Consider the following 22715-nt stretch of genomic DNA (forward strand, 5'->3'; position numbering starts at 1 on the left):
TCACAAACACAACTGTCCAGTAAACATTCAGGCCCCAGGAGTCTAATTACTTAAGATAGGTTTAACAAGCCTTTAAGCACTTATAGAATAGTATTTTCTTTTGTTTGTTTGTTTGTTTTTTGTTTTTTAGGACCACACATATGGAGGTTCCTAGGCTGGGGTTGAATTGGAGCTACAGCTGCCGGCCTATGCCACAGCCCCAGCAACTCGGATCCGAACCGTGTCTGCGACCTACACCACAGCTCACAGCAATGCCAGATCCTTAACCCACTGAAAGAAGAAGGGATCAAACCCACACCCTCATTGATCCTAGTCGGGTTCATTAACCACTGAGCCACAGAGGGAACTCTTATATTTCCAATTCTAATGTTCCAGCAATCATGGAGAAGATTTGGTTTTGTCTTCTAGGTAGAGTTTAATATAGAGAGCACAAAATGAGTAGAAGTGAATATCATTTTATGACTTTTAAAAATTTATTGCCTGGAGTTCCCTGGTGGCCGAGTTAAGGATCTGGGGTTGTCACTGTTGTGGCATGAGTTCAGTCCCTGGCCTGGGAACCTCTGCATGCCATGCATGTGGCCAAATAGTTAATTAGTTAATTTAAAACTTGACAAAAAATAAAGATAAAAATAAATAAAAATGTATTGTGGAGTTCGCTTGTAGCACAGTGGAAATGAATCTGACTGGTATCCATGAGGACAAGGGTTTGATTCCTGGCCCCACTCAGTGGTTTTAGAATCCCACTTTGCTGTGAGCTGTGGTGTAGTTTGCAGACACGGCTCTGATATGGCATTGCTGTGGCTGTAGTGCAGGCCAGCATCGGTAGCTCTGATTTGACCCATAGCGTGGGAACTTCCATATGCCAACATGCAGCCCTGAAAAGTAAAAAATAAAAATAAATTACTCTTGTGCTGAGTATTTATTATGAGCTGAATTGTGCTCCTTTTGCCCTCCCTCCTATTCATATGCTGAAGTCCTAACCCCCAGTACTTCAGAACGTGACTGTATTTGGAGGTGGGCCTTTAAAGAAGTAATTATTAAATGAGGTCATATGTGGGTGGGCCCTAATCCAATATGACTGGTGTCATTATAAAAGTGGGGAATTTGGCACACAGACACTGGGAGTGCAGGTCACCAAAGCAACGACCCTGTGAGGACACAGAGAGAAGGCAGCAATCTGCAACCAAGAAGAGAGGCCTCAGAGGAAACCAAACCTGCTAACACTTTGATTTTAGACTTCCAGCCTCCACAACTGGGAGAAAATAAGTTGCTGTTGTCATGCCACCCAGTCTGGTACTTCGCTTAGGCAACTGAAGCAGACTAATAGAGTATTCTAATTTGCCTTCCAAAGGGTCACATTTATCTCGGATTGTTTTTTACATAATAATTGAGTTGCTATTCTACCGGAAGGTGGAAGGAAATGGAAGGATATTGACGCCTTTTACACCAAAGGCACAGAGAGAGAGAAGGATCTTCAAAACAATCTTGAGAAGTAGAATTTATCCTCATCTTTTAGCGCAGGAAACTGAAACTCAGGAGAGTTTAAAACAAAACAAAACAACAAAAAACTTGCCCAAGAGTCACCTCATTGCAGTGGGGGAAGAGAAAACATAACCCAGACTAGATATCAAGACTGCTCCTTCCCGTATGCCATAAGAGCTAATCAGAAATCACATTAAAATTTTTGAGCGCTTCCCCCTTGGGGAAAAAAAAAGGTTCAAGAGAAGCAATATTGGAGATTAAGAGAAATACTGTATGATATCACTTACATGTGGAATCTAAAAAAATACAACAAACTAATGAATAAAACAAAAAAGAAGCAGATTCACAGACATAGAGAACAAACCAGTGGTTAGCAGTGGGGAGAAGGAAGGGGAGAGGCAATATGGGATGGGGGAAAGAAGGGATGTTATGATATACGAAATCATGTATGTGAAATTTTTGAAAATGGTAAAGCACTATAGAATTTAAAGACTCATTTAATTTAAAAATCAATTGAAAAAAGAGAAAGAGAATATGCACTGGAGTCAGGCAGTCCTGGGTCCAATGCTATGTGAACTTGAGCAGGTTACTTAACCTCTCTGAGCCTCAGTTCCATGAATGGAGGACAGAACTATTGTAAGCACTAAATAAGATAAAGTTTACAAAGCACTTGATAAATAATCAATAAATGGAAACTTCTAAAGAAAGAAGGAAGGACTTAAATTATAACCCCCAAAGCTGGGTTGAGATTTGAAATAAGATCTCGTCAGTAAGGCTCTTGGCACTTCAGTTTCCAAAGGATCACAACAAAATGCACGTGGTCAACTCCCACCCAGCCGATACTCTCACAGTACCTATTTTTGTGTATTTTTTTAAGTTCGTATTTGCCTCTTCCAGTAGACTGTAAGCTCGTAAAGTCAGGAACCAGGTATTCCTAGTAACAACCATAGGTTCACAGATTTTATAGGGTTAACCTCTGCTGTGTTCCTCCTGGAATTTCATGATTTCTCATCCCCTCATAAAAGCAGAAAGCCAGTGCAGCTTACCTAGTCAGGGAATGGTAAGAAGGAGATAAAGATGGTGGAGTAGGAGGGTATGGAACTCACCTCCCCCCAGGAACACACCAAAAATGCATCTGCATGTAGAATGATTCTCACTGAAAACTGACAGAAATACTTCTGCACAACCAAGGTTGGAGGAACGATCCACGCAGAATCAGGTAGGAAGGGAAGAGAAGTGATGGAGTTGGGACCTGTGCACCGGGGAGGAGACTCAGAGGAAAAGGGAGATCACACAGGCAGGCACACTGGGCACCCCAGTCCTGTGGTCCAACTCAGGGAGGATGAGCCCTCTTAGCCGGACGTAACAGGTGCTTACACAGAGAGTGATGAAACAGAGAATAGGGGAAAAGACTTAGTCTTTGGCCTTTTTTATTCCAAAAGCCTAAACTGTGGTGAAAAGCCAACAGCCCCATGACTATATCTGGTCCATAAACTTACTTTTTTTTGTATGGTATGGTGCATATGTACTTTCTGGGAAGATCATTTGCATGCACCTCATTGTTCATTGCAGCACTATGGACAATAGCCAAGACATGGAAGCAACCTAAATGTCCACTGACAGAGAGTTAAATAAAGAAGACATGGTACATGGAGTTCCCGTCATGGCGCAGTGGTTAACAAATCTGACTAGGAACCATGAGGTTACGGGTTAGATCCCTGGCCTTGCTCAGTGGGTTAAGGATCTGGCGTTGCCGTGAGCTGTGGTATAGGTCACAGATGCGGCTCGGATCCCACGTTGCTGTGGCTCTGGTGTAGGCCGGCAGCTCCAGCTCCAGTTAGACCCCTAGCCTGGGCACCTCCATATGCCGCAGGAGCGGCCCTAGAAAAGACAAAAAAAAAAAGAAGATATGGTACATACACACAATAGAACATTACTCAGTGATAAAGGAATAAAATAATGCATTTGCAGCAACAACATGGATGGACCTAGAGATTATCATACTGACTAAAGTAAGACAAAGACAAATATCATATGATATCACTTATATGTGGAATCTAATAAAAATGATATAAAAAACTTATGTATAAAATGGGAACAAACTCACAGATTTCAAAACCAATCTTATGATTATCATAGGTGAAACCACTGGAGGGAGGGAGGAATTGGGAGGGTGGGAATAACATATATACACTAATGTATGAAACAGATGATTAACAAGTACCTACTATATAGCACAGGACTCAATAGTTTGTAATAATCTATATGGGAAGAAAGAATGATATATTCATACATATGACTGATTCACTTTGTTGTGTGCCTGAAACTAGTACAACAATGTTAGGTCAACTATACTCCAATACACCTAAATTTTTTAAAAAATTGGATTACTTGCCAGAATTTAAATATCAGTAGATTAGAATTCCCTGGTGGACTAGTAGGTTAGGTCTGGTGTTGTCATTACTGTGGCTCAGGTCATTGCTGTGGTGTGGATTTGATCCCTGGCCCAGGAAATTCCATATGCCGAACGTGTGGCCAAAAAAATAAAATAAAATAAAAATCAGGAGATTGCTCCAAAAACAAACAAAACCACTTGGATATCTGGTTTATTTTGAAAACTGAAAATCTGGAATTATTAGGTCCACATTCTCTCCTGGCTGTAATTGGCTCTCCTTTTTACTGCAGTCCCCACCACTCCCTAATGTCACCCCAACACTGAGCTCAGTTGCCATTTAGCATTACACTAGCACTGTTGCTTTTCTTAAAGTTAAGAGGAAAGGAAAATAGGTTTTGTATCAATATCTCTCTCAGAAGAAAAAGAAAAGAAAAATTAGATTAGGAACAAAAAAAGAATTAGACAACCATCATATATGGCTGCCCAAAGTCTAACTGCCACTTGATATTTCCTGTGCCACTGCTTTTCCCGTGCTCTCTGGTAGCTATGATGTTAACTGTGACATGGACCCTGCCAGATCAGAAGCACATGAGTGAAATTTAGGTACCAAAGGAAGCAACAAGAGGAGGATGCAGTATGCAAAGGAAATAGTGATGCAAATGGTGACAAATGCAATGGTGGGGGCAGCTGGGTCCTCTGTGACTTCTGTGGCAGAATTCTGGGTCGTAATTAGTACTTAGAGGCAAGCACTGATGGTGGCTGGTTTTTAGGGTTATTTGGGTTTTTTGTTTTGTTTTGTTTTGTTTTTTCCATCTAGAACCATCTAGTGGTATGATATACTAATCGTCTCTGTTGCCTTTTTACTGCAGGTAGCGCATCCAGATCTGGTGCTCCCAGGGAGTCTGAAAGCTTACTAATGTGCTTTGCTGAATTTCTTTCCACTTTAGCTAGAGTGGATTCCATTGATTACAACTAAGAACTTCAAATGATACTATGTATTTCTTTGTGTAAGTAGAAACATGTAAAGTGTTTCATGGAAACAACCTAAATGTCTATCAAGAGATAAATGGATTAAGGTGATGGGTACATATATACAATGGAATACTACTTAGACATAACAAAGAACGAAATAATGCCATTTGCAGCAACATGGGTGCAACTAGAAATTCTCATACTAAGTGAAGTAAGTCAGAAAGAGAAAAATAAATACCATATGATATCACTTATATATGGAATCTAAGATATGGCACGAATGAACCTATCTACAAAACAGAAACAGACTCACAAACATAGAGAGCAAACTTGTGGCTGCCAAGGGGGAAAGGGGAGGAAGTGGGATGGACTGGGAGTTTGGGATTGGAAGACACAAACTATTACATTTAGAATGTAGAAGCAATGAGACCTTAGTGTATAGCACAGAGAACTATATCCAATCTCTTGGGACAGAACCTGATGGAAAGCAATATAGGAAAATAAATGTGTGTGTGTGTGACTGCATCACTTTGCTGTGCAACAGAAATTGGCACCACATTGTGAATCAGCTATACTTTAATGAAAAAAAAAATTTTTAAAGAGATAGTTGTTCTAGGAAGCAGACCCTATGAATGAGATCTTAGAGTTTGGTAACTCACTAGCTGGCTGGCAATGAGAACCCCAACACTGATGGTAATTCCTGGTATGTGGTACCAAAGCAAATGCTAAGACTTTCAGCAGTGATGACCAGGACTGGGATACAGGCAGAAGGGGATGCAGTGATTCCTGCAATATCTCTGGTATTTTGGGAGGTGTGGGAGAAATAGCAATTTCTCCATGAGTGGCTATTGTTAAATGCCACTGATGCTTTGAAGAGAGAAAATGACAGGATTCAGGCAATCAATCACCGATTTAAGAGAAAGTGTGCGTCAGTCAATTTCTTGTCACCATTTAAAGCAACCCTCATCTCCTGCAGTTGGAGGGCAGAAAGGACTGAAAATCAGGTGCAAGACTTCATTGTAAAAATTTCAGAATTCCCTCTGGGTGTGGGCAGGACTTAGGCACCTGCTTCCAAAGAATAGCAAAGTGAAAAAAGAGAAACCTGGGCAAACACTTCTTTAACCAAGCAATTAAGATTAGAACCACTGGAGTTCCCAGCATGGCTCAGTGGTCAATGAACCTGACTAGTATCCATGAGGATGCAGGTTCAATCCCTGGCCCCACTCAGTGGGTTAAGGATCCGGCATTGCTGTGAGCTGTTGTGTAGGTCATAGACACGGCTCAGATCCTGCATTGGTGTGGCTGTGGTGTAGGCCGGCAGCTACAGCTCTGATAAAACCCCTAGCCTGGGAACCTCCATATGCCACAGGTATGGCCCTAAATAGACAAAAAAAAAAAAAAAAAAAAAAAAAAAAAAAAAAAGATTAGCACCATTTAATGATAAGTTATGTTGACACCATGTACTCCCCTGATGTGATATACTGAGAAAGGCAGTTCACCTCTGTATGTTCTTCCTCAAAACTCATAATCTTAATTTAATTATGAGAGAAATATTAGACAACTCGAACTGAGAAACATTCTACAAAGTACCCAACCAGTCATCCTCCAGCCTGTCCAAGTCAAGAAAAACAAGAAACGGCTGAGAAACTGCCACAGATCAGAGCAGACCTGCTGGCTACGCACAATGTGGTATCCTGGACTGGATCCTAGAACAGGAAAAAAGACATTAATGGAAAAACTAATGAAATTTTAATGAAGTTTTGGAGTTTAATTAGTAATGTACTGATGTTGGTGTCTTAGTTTTGACAAACACACCGTGGTAATATAAGATGTTAATATCAGAGGAAACCGAATGAGGCGATATAGAAAATCTCTGTACTATCTTTGTAAATTTTCTGTGAGTCGAAAACTATTCCAAAACAAAAGCTTCATTTTAAAAAGTAGCAGAACTCTAGAGAAAATGGAATTTGGAATCTAGGTAGGTCTCTTACCTAGACTGAGATCCTGACAAGAAATGAGACCCTGAGAGCTTGGGACGGGAGGATTTTGAGTGCCAGGTTAAAGGGCAGATGCACTTGAACATCTAAAGCCCTAGATTCCTCTGAACCCTCTGGACCTGCAGAAGTGGCCACTCTTCTTTTTGGGAGATGGATGTCCCTCCTCCTTTTACTTGGAAACTATGCAAAAGCCTCAGATGGAGCAAATGACTTATAAGATGATGCTGAAGATCTACTCCCTCTTTTTCCACCAGACTGATAATTAGGACCAAATACCAGACTGTGTGAGTTTAGGCAAATATTGGGTAGGCCTGCCAATGGAGAGGATGGGTCATACCAACAAAAGAGCAGGATCTGACTAATGTTGACCTTCCTAAATGTTGACCAGCAGGAAGCAGGAGAGTATGCCTCGGAATGGATCCTGCATGTGCTGGATCTGAGGGAGCTGCAGGGGTGGTAAAGTTGGGTAAGGGACAGCTTGTCAAAAAAGATGTATGTATGTCTTCCTCAAAGGATAAATTCAAGTCCTAAACTCCGATACCTGTGAAAGTGACCTTATTTGGAAATGGGGTCTTTGCAGGTGTAATGAGAAGCTAAGGGGGAGAAGGCCATGTGACAACAGAGGCGGAGATTGGTGTGATGTGTGTACAAGCCAAGGAAGGAGAGGATTTCCCAGCCACCACCAGAAGTGAGGAAGAGGCAGAGATGGATCCTCCCCAGATTCTCCAAGGGAGCATGTCCCTGCCAACAGCTTGATTTGGGACGTCTGGCTTCCAGAACTGTGAGGGAATAAATTTAAGCCACCCAGTTTGTGGTACATTGTCACAGCAGCCCTAGGAAACTAACACAGGGGGCATTCCCCCATGACACAGGATTTAACATCCCGGCAACAGCCAAGAAAATGATTCTCTTGAGCTGCGAATGTGGCTCTTGGAAGCTTAGACAAGGCAGAGATGTCAAGAGGAGCCTGAAGACTTTAAAAACTGTGTACTAATTTCTAATAAATAGTGCATTAAGGATCAGAGATTAAGGACACTATGACTTTTTTTAAAAAATAACTTGGTTTCTTGTGGTTCAGTAATTGAGGACATCTTTGAAGTGGATCTGACTAGCAGTGCCATTCGCCCTTCAGTTTGACCCTAAGTGACCTCCCCCTTTGAATAAGAACCTGAAGATGGAGACTAGGTGAGGTCAGGTCATGGTTTCACAGGGATGCCCAACGTCATTCCTCTGGCCATTCACATTCATTTCAAAGAGAGAATACCCAAAACCACAAGAGTATTCTTCCCCAGTCCACTTCCTCTCCTTTCTTTCATACCAAGACCTAAAAGAAAGGCCAGGGGCCACCACTCTGGAAAGGGATATTGGTCTTGAGCCTTGGGATGAGTTAGGACTGTTGCTCATTCACAGGAGCAAGAAGGCATGAGTCTGGCACTCGGGTGATTCACTAAGACAACTCCTGATACTACCTTGACTAGTTTAACTGAAACACAGCACCCATAACTGGTAAGTGTGTGTTAACCAATGGTTTAGACTTCCCAGGGATTGAGGTCTGGATCAGCCCACCAAGCGAGTTAACAGAAGTAAGGAGAATCGAGAACAGGTGGGGAGGAGGGACCAGCTAGAGCAGTAGGAGCTGGAGTGCATCCCACCAACTCTTCCCTTGAAGTTTTCTCAGGAATTAGGATCAGAGAGTCCTGAAGAAGCTGTTCACCTGGAGTGAACTGGGTGTGGAGAAGAGAGTGGACCTGGAGTGGTGCCATAAGTGGGCTGTCATGCACTCCCCAGGTCCCTTTTCTCAGGCCAGCACACCTCTGGATCTGCTAACAGCTTGCAACTGCTCCCGTCTAGCAGAACTGCCTGCCACGAGGCAGTTCCATCATAAACCTCCATCCCTGCCAGGCAGCCCATAGTCAATGACTGACCCATGTGAGACATAAAGGCTGCTCCCTTCACTCAAAAGGACAGCCCAGTACCAGTGATGCTCCAGAGCTTCCACACTGTGACATGGTCCCTGTGCATTATCTGACATCATGTCCTTGCTTTTTTTTTCTCTTTTTCTATCCTGCTTTACCCCCTCTCTCCCAGTTTTTTCCAGAAAGAGTGCCCTCTCAATAAATTACATCCTACACTCATCCCAATCCCTGTCTCAGGCTCTGCATTTAGGGAACCCTACCTGAGAGACAGGTGGGGTAAAATAAAGCAGGGAAGAGGGACAGAGAGTGGGTGGGAGGAGGGAAAGCAAGGTTTCTTTTTAAATGACTGCACCCACGGCATATGGAAGTCCCTGGGCCAAGGGTCAAATTGGAGCCACACAGCAGCCTACACCATAACCATGGCAACTCCATATCTGAGCCACATCTGTGACCTATGCCACAGCTTGCAGCAATCCTGGATCCTTAACCCACTGAGCGAGGCCACAGATCGAACCTGAATCCTCATGGAGACGTTAGGTCCTTAACCTACTGAGCCATGATGAGAACTCTGAGGTTTATCTTCAAATAGGACGGTCCGGAGAGTCCTCCCTGAGAACGTGACCTTTGGGAAGAGACTTGAAGAAAGTGAGGGAATGATCCGCTGGACTATTTGGGAGAAAACCTTTCAGGGTACAAAAGCTAGCACAGGAGTACATCCAGGGAGTTCCAGTAAGAGTGCAGAGTGTGGCTGGAGGCAGGCAAGGAAGGTCAGAGACGAAGTCAGAGAGATTTCTCAGGGTCCTACATAAGGCAATTGAAAGGACTCAGCTTTCCCTCTGAGTGAGGTAGAAAACTGAGAGGAGGTTTTGAGCAGGAGAGAGATCTGTCCTTTGTTTCAATAGAATCATCTGGACTGCGATGGTGGGAGCCAAGTTGCCTGAGGTCACACAGGCAGAAAGTAAATGATGTCACAGCAGTAGGAACCCAGGATCCCCTGATGTTAGAGTCGGCTGTCACACACCAGCCTTTGTCTACAGAGCAGACTGTACATGCCTGGTACATACGTTCAATACACAACCGCTGAATGCTAAGGATGGTCTCAATACAGGGATTGGTACCAACTCTCTAAAGGTGAGAGATGAATGTTTATAAGACCAAACTCCCTTTCAGTCTCTCTTAGGGAAAAATCTTCCATACTATAACTGATTAGTATACTTGCCTTAAGATCCAGAGGTCACTAGCTAAAGTTCAGCCTGAGTAAGTTCCTAAACCTAAGTGAGTTGTTAAATTTCAAGACATCAAGTGGGAAGAGCAGACACTTGTTGAGAGAAGAAGCATAGGGCACAGAATGTCTGGTTTGAAATCCAGCTCAGCCTCTTATAATCTATGCAACCATGGGCAATTTACTTAACTTCTCTGTGCCTCAGTTTTCTCATCTACAAAACTGTGATTAAAATCAGCCCTACTTCATGGCCTGGTTAATAGAATTAAATAACTTTATAGTACCTGGAACATACTAAGTGTTAGTTATTATCATTTATTTCATGTAAGTAATTTGAGGACACCCATATTTTAATTTAAGTTGAACAAGCCTTATATCAATTTTAGGACATTAATTTCCAGATGCCATGCTTTCTGTGTCATCTTTTCTAACATGGACTGCAAGAGAGTGCATCATCTTTCTTCCTACACCTCTAAAATATTTTTGTCCCTTTAGCTGATGAATTATTCAGCTACTTCTTACCAACGACTGTTCTCCAGGAAGGTAATAATGCCTGGCTGTCATCAGCCCCATGTGTAGACTTCAGACGCTTCCCTGTGTGTCTGACACTCCCCTAACCATGAGGAATACTCTGTGTTTAATCACTCCATGATTAAAAAGCATCTCCAAAATTCCATTTAGATGATCTGTCTTAAACATCATTAGATATCTATGATGTATTCTTTTTTTTGTCTTTTGATCTTTTAGAGCCACACCCATGGCATATGGAGGTTCCCAGGCTAGGGGTCTAATCAGAGCTGTTGCTGCCGGCCTATACCACAGCCACAGTAACGCAGGATCTGAACCACATCTGCAACCTACACTGCAGCTCACGGCAACGCTGGATCCTTAACCCACTGAGCAAGGTCAGGGATCAAACCCGCAACCTCATGGTTCCTAGTCGGATTCGTTTCCACTGTGCCAAGACAGGAACTCCTATGATTGATTCTGATTGCTAAGTTAGAAAGTCAGGATTTCTAACTTTCAGTGTTTCTCCCCATCACAAACAGAAAACGGTTCTTTATGATTTTTTGTTTTCACATTGGATTCCGTCAACTGGTTTTATGTAAAATCAATGACAGAGAATGTCCATTACATGCCAGGCTCTGGGCAAGGCACTTTATAAATTAACTTATAGACGTGAGGTCAACACCAAGTGCATGGCGAGCTGTTTTTGCTGGAGAAGCCCGAATTCTGGAGCTCTGCTCAAAGACCACTACAGCTGAAGATCAACTTAGATCACCAGCCAATTAATTCCTTTTTTTTTCCTTCCTCTGCCAGTAATTTCTCTCTAGGGGACACTAAAAGAAGAGGTGCAAGTTGGCTTTATTTATTCTAAAGCCGTTCTGCAGTTATGATGACAGTGATAACACCTAGAATATATTTAGTGTATTCTCTGTCTCCAGAACTGTAAGCTAGTGTTTTATTGTTCCATCATGCAGTTGTGAGGAAGCTGTTCAGAATCTTAGACACATAACTCAATTTTGAGTTTGAGGTCACACAACTTAGAAATTACTAATTTTGCTACATCCCTAAGCAAACCAATTCAGTAAAGAAAAGGATCTTCAAGTGGATCATTCAATCAAACATAGTAAACCAGCATCTAGGATAAGTCCCTTATTGAAAAAAAATGATTAAAATTTAAAAAGATGTTAAAGTTGGGGGGAAAAAAAACTCTTAAGTACTTTCTTGTCAAGTATTTTATAAACTAAGGCACAGAGTTTGGTGCTTTATAATGGTGACGATGGTCCAAAGTCATGGTATTTATTCCTGATTTTGTTGAATTCCTTTGTCATCATCTGACTATGCCAATTAAGCCACTGTGCCTTCCTTTTGCATTTTTAATCAAATGAACTCCACTGTAATAACATGTTACCTGGGAGTGCTCGACAGAAAGATAAACACTCTTAAAAGGAAAGGTTATTATAATTGTCTCCTATGTTTGGCTGGTTTATCCTGCTGTCACTGAGGTAGGATTCCATCTATGCAGGATAATTCAGTGTAGTCGTGATTGAAAACTTTTTCTTTTTAATTACCAAAGTAATAAGATGCCCAACACAGTTTTCTTGCTAAGTTCATCAAGAGTGACACAGGAGAAAATGTAACACTGACAATAGCTCCTCCCCATCCCCGCCCCGTTATAAAACACAAGAAGCGGAATGAATCTCGGTGTGCCTAGAAAGAGTCCTTTAAATGATAGTTTTTTAATTTAAGAGAACACATACATAGAAAAGGTAAAAGGAGATACCAGGTGGCACTATCACTCAAGACTAGATATAATCATAATAATCTTATCAAGGGTTATTTATTTATATCAGAGAAATTAAAGGAGTCATTTTACCTTGCACATAGGGCTGCTTATTAATTCACCTATGAAACCTAGGAAGGCGTTTACTATGTCTCTTTCAAAAATCACAAATTAAAAAAAAAGAAAAAGAGAAAGAAATAAAAATTTTTTAAAATACCAAAAAAGGAAGAAAAAAATCACAAATTAAAAATGTCACATCAATTTATTCATTAATGGAAAACTTTCCTTCTAATAATATATTTTACTTTTTAAAAAGATTTGTCTTTTCTTTTGGACAAAAACATTCAATTCAATGATAGTACTTAACACTTTCCCACTTAATCATGTAAGATTTCCTGCTTTAATACTAAATTTTAAGTTACTTTCTTCATACTCTTATGTAATTATCTCTCTTTGAAAACTGTACAATTAAGAATCCCTTTATATAGTTTATATTACAAGCTGCACAATTTGCAAATACGTAATTTTCATTTAGAGCAAAAAAATGAAGTGAAAAATTCTGAAAAATTATTTCAGCTCCAAGCATAAGCATATAAAGTGGTTCCTGATTTTGTTATTACTGTTGAATTAACATGAAAGCTTATCTCCCTGAATCTCTTCTAATTCAATGCTAAACACACAATACATCTCCAGTAAGTACATTCTGCTGCATAAGCAGAATGCTTACCTTGGTATTTTCCTATTTCAACCTTACCCTTTTGATGCATCTTCTTTTCCTCTAGGTGTAGTCTGTTGGAGCTAGAAGGGGCTCCAGAAGCCCTCTAATTCGACCCACCCACTCATTTTTAAAATGTGGCTTTAAAAACATGAAGCAAAATCTCTCAAACACCAGCAACGTGAGGCTACTCATAAATAAACCTAAAGTTTGCATTCAAACTTTACCTTTGTAAAATCCCCAACGAATCTCCCACAGCGTTCTTCACTCCTTCCTTTCCAGGTTTCAAAATTTTTTCTTTGAAGGTATCAAATGCTTTGAAAGGCATTTTGAATGGGGGGTGTGGGTACCTCCAAGCCGTCAACAGTCAGTCTCAGAAACTGTCATCCTTTCTTGTTTCCAGCACGGGGACCACTCTGCTTTCCCCGATGAACACCTGGAAGTCAGTTCTCATGGAGGTGACTACATAAAATCAAAAAGGAGATGAACCCCAGCCCAGATCTCTCAAGAAGAGACAATACCCCCCCACCCCCCAAAAAAGGAGAGGCTAAGTAGTCTGCAACTGGGAATTCAGCCCCTTTCAGCTCCCAGCTCAGCAGCAGCCTCTGGTGCTATCTCAGGCAGCCACTCTCAGGCTGAGCGCAGCCTGGCTCCCTCCCTGGGTTGCAGCTGGAGAAGCTAAAGTGGGTTCCAGCCCACGAGGTGTCCTGAGACCAGCGACAGCATCTGCAGCCTCTCTCCAGCCCCTCCTGCAGCTTCTGACCACATACCCCTCCTGCCTACCTCGGCTCGGCTGTGGCTCTCACTGAGTGATCCTTTCCAAGGTGATGCCATAGTAACCGGCACAATACCTGCCCCTCAGCTGCTGGGGCTTATTAATGGGCTCTTAGCTTGAGCAGGCACCCAGGGCGAAGTAAAAGTAAGCATACATTTATAAGCCTCTGCTTTTCTGAGGTCTAGCCCTGAAGACAAGCTCTCAGTCACCACATTACGGCCTTTTAGGCCCCTCGTGAGAGCCATGAAACCGTTTTTTCTGCCAGACACCAGTATGGATGCAGTCCTTGAAGGAACACTTGCACTCAAGGAGGCTAAATGCAAAACTCAGGCCACAAACCTCTAGGAGGGCATTTATCTGCTCCTGATCAACATGGCAGGATCACTTGAGGTATGGTGTGTAAGTGCCACTGGGACCATTGAACTGAAGGCAGCTGAGCCAGTCCTAGAACCTGCTCAGTACCCTTCACTGGTCCCCACTGTCCTCAGAAAAATCCAAGTTCTTCATCACAGCACAGAGGTCCCTCTGTGGGACTCCAGTCTTGTTCCCTGGCACTCTGCTCTTCACACCAGCACTTCACTGAGTTCAACAAGCTCCCTATCAGAGTTCCCATCGTGGCTCAGTGGTTAACGAATCTGACTAGGAACCATGAGGTTGCAGGTTCAATCCCTGGCTTGCTCAATGGGTTAAGGATCCAGCGTTGCTGCGGTGTAGGTTGCAGACCCAGCTCAGATCCTGAGTTGCTGTGGCTCTGGCGTAGGCCGGTGGCTATAGCTCCGATTAGACCCCTAGCCTGAGAACCTCCATATGCCACAGGAGCGGCCCAAGAAATGGCAAAAAGATGAAAAAAACAAAAAACAAACAAACAAAACAACAAGCTCCCTATCATGTCTGGGGTTTACTCAAACTCTACCCTCTGCCTGGGTAACCCTTCATCTGGAAAATGTCAAGGAATGCTCAAGTCTCACAGAGACAACACTTCCTCTAGAAACCCTCATGAGATTATCTGTCCTTCCTGTGCTCCCAAGTCCCCTGTCCTCCGAGCCAGGAAGACCTGGCAGGCAGTGGTATAACATAAATCACTGTTGATCTGGGGAAGAAATACCGTGTGTTGCTCCCACATTTATGGGCCGCAGGATGACCCCACCATAAATGATGATGCCATGAAGAAACAGCCTTCGTCTGTGAGGCTACAGGGTCCCAATCCCCCAGTCGGCATGGGATTGACAGATCCTGCACTTTAGAGTCTCAGACTCCCCAGGAGTCATTTCCACAAGACCGGCCACTACCCGCTGCAAGCCACAGTCCAAATTCTTCTCCCAGGATTTGAATTAAGTTGATCTAAATCAGAGCTGGATCATTGGTAGCTTAATAACTATGATGCTGATGGTGGTGGCTAATATTTATTGAGCTCTCTATGTTAAGTATTATTTATATATTATCACAATCTTCCCAATACTGCTTGGTGGGTAGTTATTATTTTTCCCAACTTCACTGACAGGAAAATGAAGCAAAGACACATTAGACTTAGTAATGTCAGATCCAAACAGCCTGGCTCAGGCCAGCCTGCTCTTATTCTCATTCTCTCTTTCTCTCTCTCTCCCTCTCTCTCTCCCTCTTCTCTTCTTCCCCCCACCACCCCCCACGACCCATACTACCCCCTCCAACTTTAACTAAGGTATATTTTGCATATCATATTTCACCCATTTCAAGTGGACAGTCAGTGATTTTTAGTAAATTTACCACATTGTGCAAGAATCACCATAAAGCATGAAGTGGACAGAATGTTTCTCTCATTCAATGAGATCCTTCATATTTGCTGTTCGTACTGGCCTCCCCCGCCCCCCGCCCCAAGCAACCATCAATCTTTCTGTCTCTATAGATTTGCCTTTACTAGACATTTCCTATATATGGAATCAACACACTGCACACCATACAATATATGGTCTCTTGCGTCTGGCTTCTTCCACTTACTATAGTGAGTTTCAGGTCTGTCCATGTGCCAACTGTATGAGTAGTTTTTTCCTCTTTTTGCTTTCTGTGGAATATTTCATTGTATGGGCATACTACATTGTGTCTCTCCATTGACCTGTTGGTGAATATTTAGGTTTTGCTTCTAGTCTCTGGCTATTACCAATAAAACTGTTAAGACCATTTGCATGCAAATCTTTCTGTGGACAAATCTTTTCATTTCTCTTGGGGAAATACCCAGGCATAGAATTTGTGGACTGTATATGTTTAAACCTTTAAGAAACTGCCAAATTATTTTCCAAAGTGGTCCAATATTTTACATTCCCACTGGCATGTATGAGGGCTCCCATTTCTGACCTCCTTACCAATATCTGCTATCTTTTTTTCTTTTCTCGGCTGCACCCACAGCATGTTCCCAAGCCAGGGGTTAAACCCCTGCCACAGCAGTAACCCAAGCCACTGCAGTGACACCACCAGATACTTAACCCTTAGCACCACAAGAGAACTCCTATTGTCTGTCTCGGTATAGTCATTCTAGTGAGTATGAAATGGTATCTCTTGTGGTTTTAATTTGCATCTTCCTAATGACTAATGACCTTGACCATATTTTGATGTGCTTGTTAGTCATTTCACATCATTTTTTAGTAAAATTTCTATTCAAATATTTTGCTCATTTTCAAAACGAGTATTTTGCTTTCTTATTGAGGTGTATAAGTATATATTTGCAGTACAAATCTTTTATCAGATAATATGATTTGTAAATATTTTCTCCCAGAGTGCTGCTTGTCTTTTCATTTTCTTCATGCTGTGTTTGGAAGTGCAAACATTTTCAGTTTTGATGAGGTAAGTCCAATGTATCAATTTTTGTCCCTTCATTGACTATACTTTGTTCACATACCTACGAAATCTTTGCCTAACCTGAGGTTTTGAAGATCTTCTTTATTTTTTTCCCTAAAAGTTTAATTATTTCATCTCTTACACTTCAGTCCATGACCCATTTTGAGTTCATTTGAATGTATGGAATCAGATAAACATCTAAGTTCATCCTTTTCCATGTGGTCAACCAGTTGCTCCAGAACCACTTATTAGAAAGGCTATCCTTTCTCCAATGAGTTGCTTTAGCACCTTTGTAGAAAATCAAAACAAAAACCCAATCAACAAATGGGCCAGGAGTTCCTGTTGTGGCGCGCAGTGGTTAACGAATCTGACTAGAAACCATGAGGTTTCGGGTTTGATCCCTGGCCTCGCTCAGTGGGTTAAGGATATGGTGTTGCCGTGAGCTGTGGTGTAGGTCACAGATGCGGCTTGGATCCCACATGGCTGTGGCCCTGGTGTAGGCCGGTGGCTACAGCTCTGATTAGACCCCTAGCCTGGGAATCTCCATATGCTGCAGATGCGGCCCTAGAAAAAGACCAAAAAAAGGCCAAAAATCTAAATAGACATTTCCCCAAAAAAGACATACAGATGGCCAACAGGCACATGAAAAAATGCTCAGCATTGCTAATTGTTAGATAAATGCAAGTCAAAACTACAATGAGGTATCATCTCATACTGGTCAGAATCGCCCTCATTAAAAAGTCTACAGATAACAAATGCTAGAGAAGGTATGGAGAAAAAGGAATCTTCCCACACTGATGATGGGAATATAAATTGGTAGAGCCACGATGGAAAACAGTATGCAGGTTTCTCTAAAAACTAAAAACAGAGTTGCCACATGATCCTGAATCCCACTCCTGGGCATCTATCTGACAAAACCATAATTCGAAAAGATACATCCACTTCCAATGTTTATTGCACCACTATTTACAATAGCCAAGACATAGAAGCAACCTAAAGTCCCTCGACATATGAATGGATAAAGACGTAGTATGCATATACGATGGAATAGTACTGAGCCATAAAAAAGAATGAAATAATGCCATTTGTAGCAACATGGGTGGACTTAGAGATATCAGAAAAAGACAAATACCATATGATATCACTTATGTGTGGAATCTAAACTATGACACAAATGAACTTATCTATGAAAGAGAAATAGACTTACAGACATAGAGAACAGACTTGTGATTGCCAAGAGGATGGGATGGGAGAGGAATGGACTGGGAGTTTGGAATTAGCAGGTGCAAACTATTGTGTATATGTATAACTAAATTACTCTGCTGTAACCATAAATACAACATTATAAATTAACCATACTTCAACAAAATAAATGTTTTAAAAAAGAGTGAGAGAGAAAGAACATTGAAAGAAAAAAAAAAAATACATAGTTTTGGGCCACCAAGCTTGCCATCCACAACCCCTCAAGGCTGAGAATGCTAAGACTCCTGGAAAACACATAATCTAATCACACTACCAAGTCTTTACCTGTCTCCAGAAAGCTCACTCATACATCAAAAGCAAGTACAATTAAATTATTGGAGTTTCCATTGTGGCTCAGCAGGTTAAGAACCCAATAGAGTGAGGATGAGGGTTCAATCCCTGGCCTCGCTCAGTGGGTTAAGGATCTGGCATTGCTGCAAGCTGTGGCATAGGTCACAGATGCGGCTCAGATCTGGTATTGCCACGGCTATGGTGTAGGCCTGCAGCTGTAGTTCCAATTCGACCCCTAGCCTGGGAACTTCCATAAGAAGTAAAACGAAAAAAAAATAATGATAAATACACTCTCTTGCTACAGAAAGCATTCCCTGGTGAAGTTTCTAATGCATCCCTCAACCTCTAGATACCCTTAGGTTACTAATCTCTTAGAACACATAATGGAAGTGCGCCTAGGGAAAGACCTCTTAAGGGTCAATGACTGCTAAGAGCACTAACCATTTCTGCAGAATGTATTGCTCATGAAACACACCTGAATCTACAAGGTTTGTGTGTATTGATTTAGATGGTTTATAATAATAACTAACATTTTCAGAGGACTCTCTAGGTGCCAAATTTTAAGCACTTAACTCATTGACAATGACTCAGATAAGCATCATCATTATATCATCTACAGACGAGGAAATTGAGGCACAGAGATTTTAAGGAAACTTGATCAAGTTCATACAGTTAGGAAACTAGGCAGAGATAGGATATGGACCCAAGAAGTCTGACATCAGAGCCTATATCCTTAGCTTCTACGCCAGAACTGTTGATGATCAAGATGAGAAAATATAAAGCCAGACGTTCCAGAACTGAGGCTCATTTTATTCATTTATTCACTTGTTCCTTCTCTTGAGGGCCTACAATGTGGCAGCCCTTTCTCAGGCACTGGTGATAGAGGTTGAACCGTGGTATTTCCCTTGAAGGAATAAACAAGAAAATGAATGAACCTGTATGGTATAGTGAGTGACAACACATGGCAATGGGACCACAGGTAAGGACACCTAACTAGCTTGCAAATGAGAATGGGAGAGGGTTTCCTAGAAGAGGGGACAATAGCATTAAGCTTTCAGGGATGAGAAAGAGTGAGGCAAATAAAATAAAAAAAAACGTGGGATCAAAGATTTGTACGAGAGAGCCTGGCACCTGGGGAAACTTGCAGAGTGTCAGAGCTGGATGAGTGTACTTCATGGTAGAAAACAAGGCTGGAACAATGATCATGAGCTAAATTTATACAGTTTAGTTGTTACAGAGGAGCAGTAGAACATGCAGTCCCCATCTCAAAATATCAAACACAGCAAAGGCAGAGGAAATTATGTATGGAGCAGAAACACAAGGGCCGCAAAACTAAAGCTTTGGTCTATGCGGGGGATATGCAGACCAAATATTCATTAGGAAAAAATCCAGCCCTTAACATGTATTTGGTGACCTCCCATGATTCTGTACAGAAAAAAACCTCTTCCCTTCAGAAAATAATACCGACTAGGATATCTTTCAAGGAGCTTGCCCAGATTATAGCAATTCCTCCTTCTCAGGGAACTTTCCTCCCCTTCTCGTCCCCCTCCTCTTTTATGGCAACAGGCCTCTGGAAGTCCCATATATGTTATATTGCTTCCCATCCCCTCTGACACTGCTAGATGGACCAGGGATGGGCCCCCGCACTGCACTGAGCTGGTCAAATGCCAAATTCTCTTGTAATTTAACTTTAGAATTGAGAGACCATTATTAAAAAAAAAACCTCTCTATAATGCTTTACAAACATAAGGCGGCATACATGAACACCCTCGAAACACAGTAAGTTCCAAATTCCATTCCTCAACGTAACTAATTAAATATTTTCCCCAATTAATAAAAATTAAAAATTTTCCCAATTAATGAAAATGAATTTTTCCCAGTTAAGGCAAAAATTACCTACTAACAAAAACTTTAAATAAAGTCAAATAATCAAAATACAGAAATGTAGGATGTCTTTTCACAGCATGGAATAATTTGAGTATTTTGCATTTTTCATAGAATTTATATGAATTCCTTATATTTATGAAATGTGTGAACTTCATCCTTCACTGCTCCTTTGAGATTATAACTACCTAGAGAATTAGGCTAGGCAAATTACATCACTTTACTGTTGAAGCCAATGGGCACAGAGAAAAATGAGCGAAGTACTTAGTTCTTTAGAGGTACTGGGCAGAATTGAAGCAGAAATCATATCCACCTATTCATCCGCTGGCTGTCACGGCTGCCTTTACCAAATTACTAACCCTTTTGTCTTGGAGAATCCCATGCCCACAGCCCCCAACACAAGATACTCGATTACCAATTTTTGAGCATGTTTTCTGGCAGTAAAGATAACTTTTTTCTTTAATGTGTTACTGCCCACTATATATTGGTATATATTGGTTCAGTGGATATCCCTATTTGTGTGTAAATTGGGCAAATACTTGTTCACTTCATCCAACATTATTATAGCATGGAAACATTCCAGTTTTGCTCTATGCATCATGAAAGTTGACTTCAAATATATCTTAGATTGTGTCTGAGATAAAACACAGAAACCCTGATGATAAATGTAGTATTATGATATAGTTGCATCATAATAATGCAACCTGAAAACGTGGGAGGGAGGAAGTCAGGATCAGAGAGGACATTTTAGAGAATTTTTTACCACTTTCACTTTTCTTGAAAACACAGGAAAAAATCCAGAGTGTCCAGGTTAATTTCAATACGTCAAATAGAGGACAGAGCTCATATATCTAGAATCAGTATGGAGGAGTTCCCACTCTGGCGCCATGGGTTAATAAACTGGCTTGTCCCTGTGGCAGTGGGTTATGGATCTGGCGTTGCTGCAGGTGTGGCACAGTCGCGGATGTGACTCGGATTCAGTCCCTGGCCCGGGAACTTCCCTACGCCATGGGTGTAGCTGAAAAAGAAAAAAGAAAAAGAGAAAAAATCAAGATGGAACAAACCTACACACCTCTGACAAGTACTTCCTGTGAGATCCTAGCCTTCTTACAGAGTCAATATTACAAGCCAGACATCAATCTGTCACAGCTTGTCTGTCAATGTTCAAAAATGTACCTGAAAAAAAAAAAAAAAAATGTAATGGGTCATTACTTGGGAGACAGTGACATCTGGTGGTTTACAGACTAAATACATTAATGCCAGACATTTTTCCCCCAGAAACCAACCACTGTTTTAAAGGAGTAGATTTATTTGGTTTATCTTTATTGAGCTCACAAGCATAGATTCTCCAACTTCTTAAAGAGGCAACAAAGCATAATTATGACTTAAAAAAACCCACTTTAGCTCACTTATTTTACTCCTTACATTGGTGTCATTCTGGGCTTATTCAGCCAACATTAATTCCACTTTGGTAATCAAATCATTTGACTTTAATTCGAACAGTTTTCATGTAATCTTAGAATTCAAAAGGACTTTGGGAGTTACCTGCTTTAATCCCCTCCCATTGTGTGCAGCTTAATTTGGGAAAATTAATTCCTAAGCAGTCATTAGCACCAAAAACAATTTTTAAAATGCTACCACAAAGTTGAGCTCAGGCCCCATCTCCTCTGAAGAAGCCTTCCCTCCTGTGTAATTTGTCACAGCACATACCACACTGTCCTATAATTGTCAGCTTACTCAGCTATTTTCATAACCACAGTGCAAATTCCTTGAAGACAAAGCCTCTATTTCACTACTATTTGTGTCCCAAGAATCTCACAGTGCCAAGCCTATAACCTATTTTTGGCTTGTTTTCTGAAGAACAAATGTACTCAAATAATGTGGGGCGCGGTATCTGTCTTCATTCAAGCAGATATTATGTTAGAGGCTTCTATCCGTCGTAAGAAAGGTGGATGGAGATATCTATCAAGCACTTACCATATGTCAAGAGCCTTGTCAGGTGCTTCGCACTTTTCCTTCACTTAATCCTAATAAGCCTGTAAGATGTGATCCTCATTTTCATAGCTGAGAAAACTTATTCCGGTCAGTTAGTGAAAGAGACAAGATTTAAACTCATTCACTCCATACTTACACTTGACCTTATTCCAAAAGGAGCATTTCTAAGAACATGATACAAAACCTTTTTTAAAAATGGAAATCAGAGCAAAGGAGAAATGAGAATTTCAAAAATCAGGAGTTCCCATCTTGGCTCTGTGGTTAGCGAACCCAACTAGTATTCATGGAGACGTGGGTTCAATTGCTGGCCTTGCTCACTGGGTTGGGGATCTGGCATTGCCGTGGGCTGTGGTGTAGGTTGCAGACACGGCTCGGATCCTGTGTTACTGTGGTTGTGGCACAGGCCAGCAGCTACAGCTCGGATTCGACCCCTAGCCTGGGAACCTCAATGAGCTGTGGGTGCAGCCCTAAAAAAAGACAGAAGGCAAAAAAAAAAAAAAAAAAAAAAAAAAAAAAATCAGTTAAAGCCAGAAGGTAAGTACTGAACAACACATGCAATTAACATCCTGTATACTTTTGCTATAGCTAGACTGCAAATTTGGCTGGAACTCCCCAGCTGTTAACATGTCATTTGCTACATTATTCAGAGACATTAAGAGATAAGGGCAAACTAGTGCTTAGAAGCACATTTACTCATGAACTGAAAGCTGAAATTTCTCCTGTGGGTCCTCAAG

The 22715-nt window shown here is 41.4% G+C and overlaps 1 protein-coding gene across 3 annotated transcripts in view; it reads right to left on the reverse strand.

Annotated features, from left to right (window-relative positions):
- SLC17A8 (solute carrier family 17 member 8) overlaps nt 1–22489 on the reverse strand; it is a 67843-nt gene extending 45354 nt beyond the window's left edge. The window contains exons 1-3 of one of the 3 annotated variants that reach the window (XM_084957494.1): nt 21964–22489; nt 21059–21162; nt 13214–13422 (exon numbers count right to left, since the gene is read on the reverse strand). In XM_084957494.1, coding sequence (XP_084813620.1) covers nt 13214–13314 — 101 coding nt within the window. In that variant the 5' untranslated portion in view covers nt 13315–13422; nt 21059–21162; nt 21964–22489. Of the gene's footprint in view, nt 1–13213; nt 13747–13769; nt 13977–21058; nt 21163–21963 lie in introns of those variants that run through there. The other 2 variants (XM_084957493.1, XM_084957492.1) reach the window with 2 other exon arrangements.
- Between the last annotated feature and the right edge of the window lie 226 nt (nt 22490–22715).

Source organism: Sus scrofa, chromosome 5 (assembly GCF_054392235.1).
Source record: "Sus scrofa isolate SSC_HxYL_T2T_F1_AM1 chromosome 5, Sscrofa_HxYL_maternal_Yorkshire_Landrace_v2.0, whole genome shotgun sequence".
NCBI lineage: Eukaryota > Metazoa > Chordata > Mammalia > Artiodactyla > Suidae > Sus > Sus scrofa.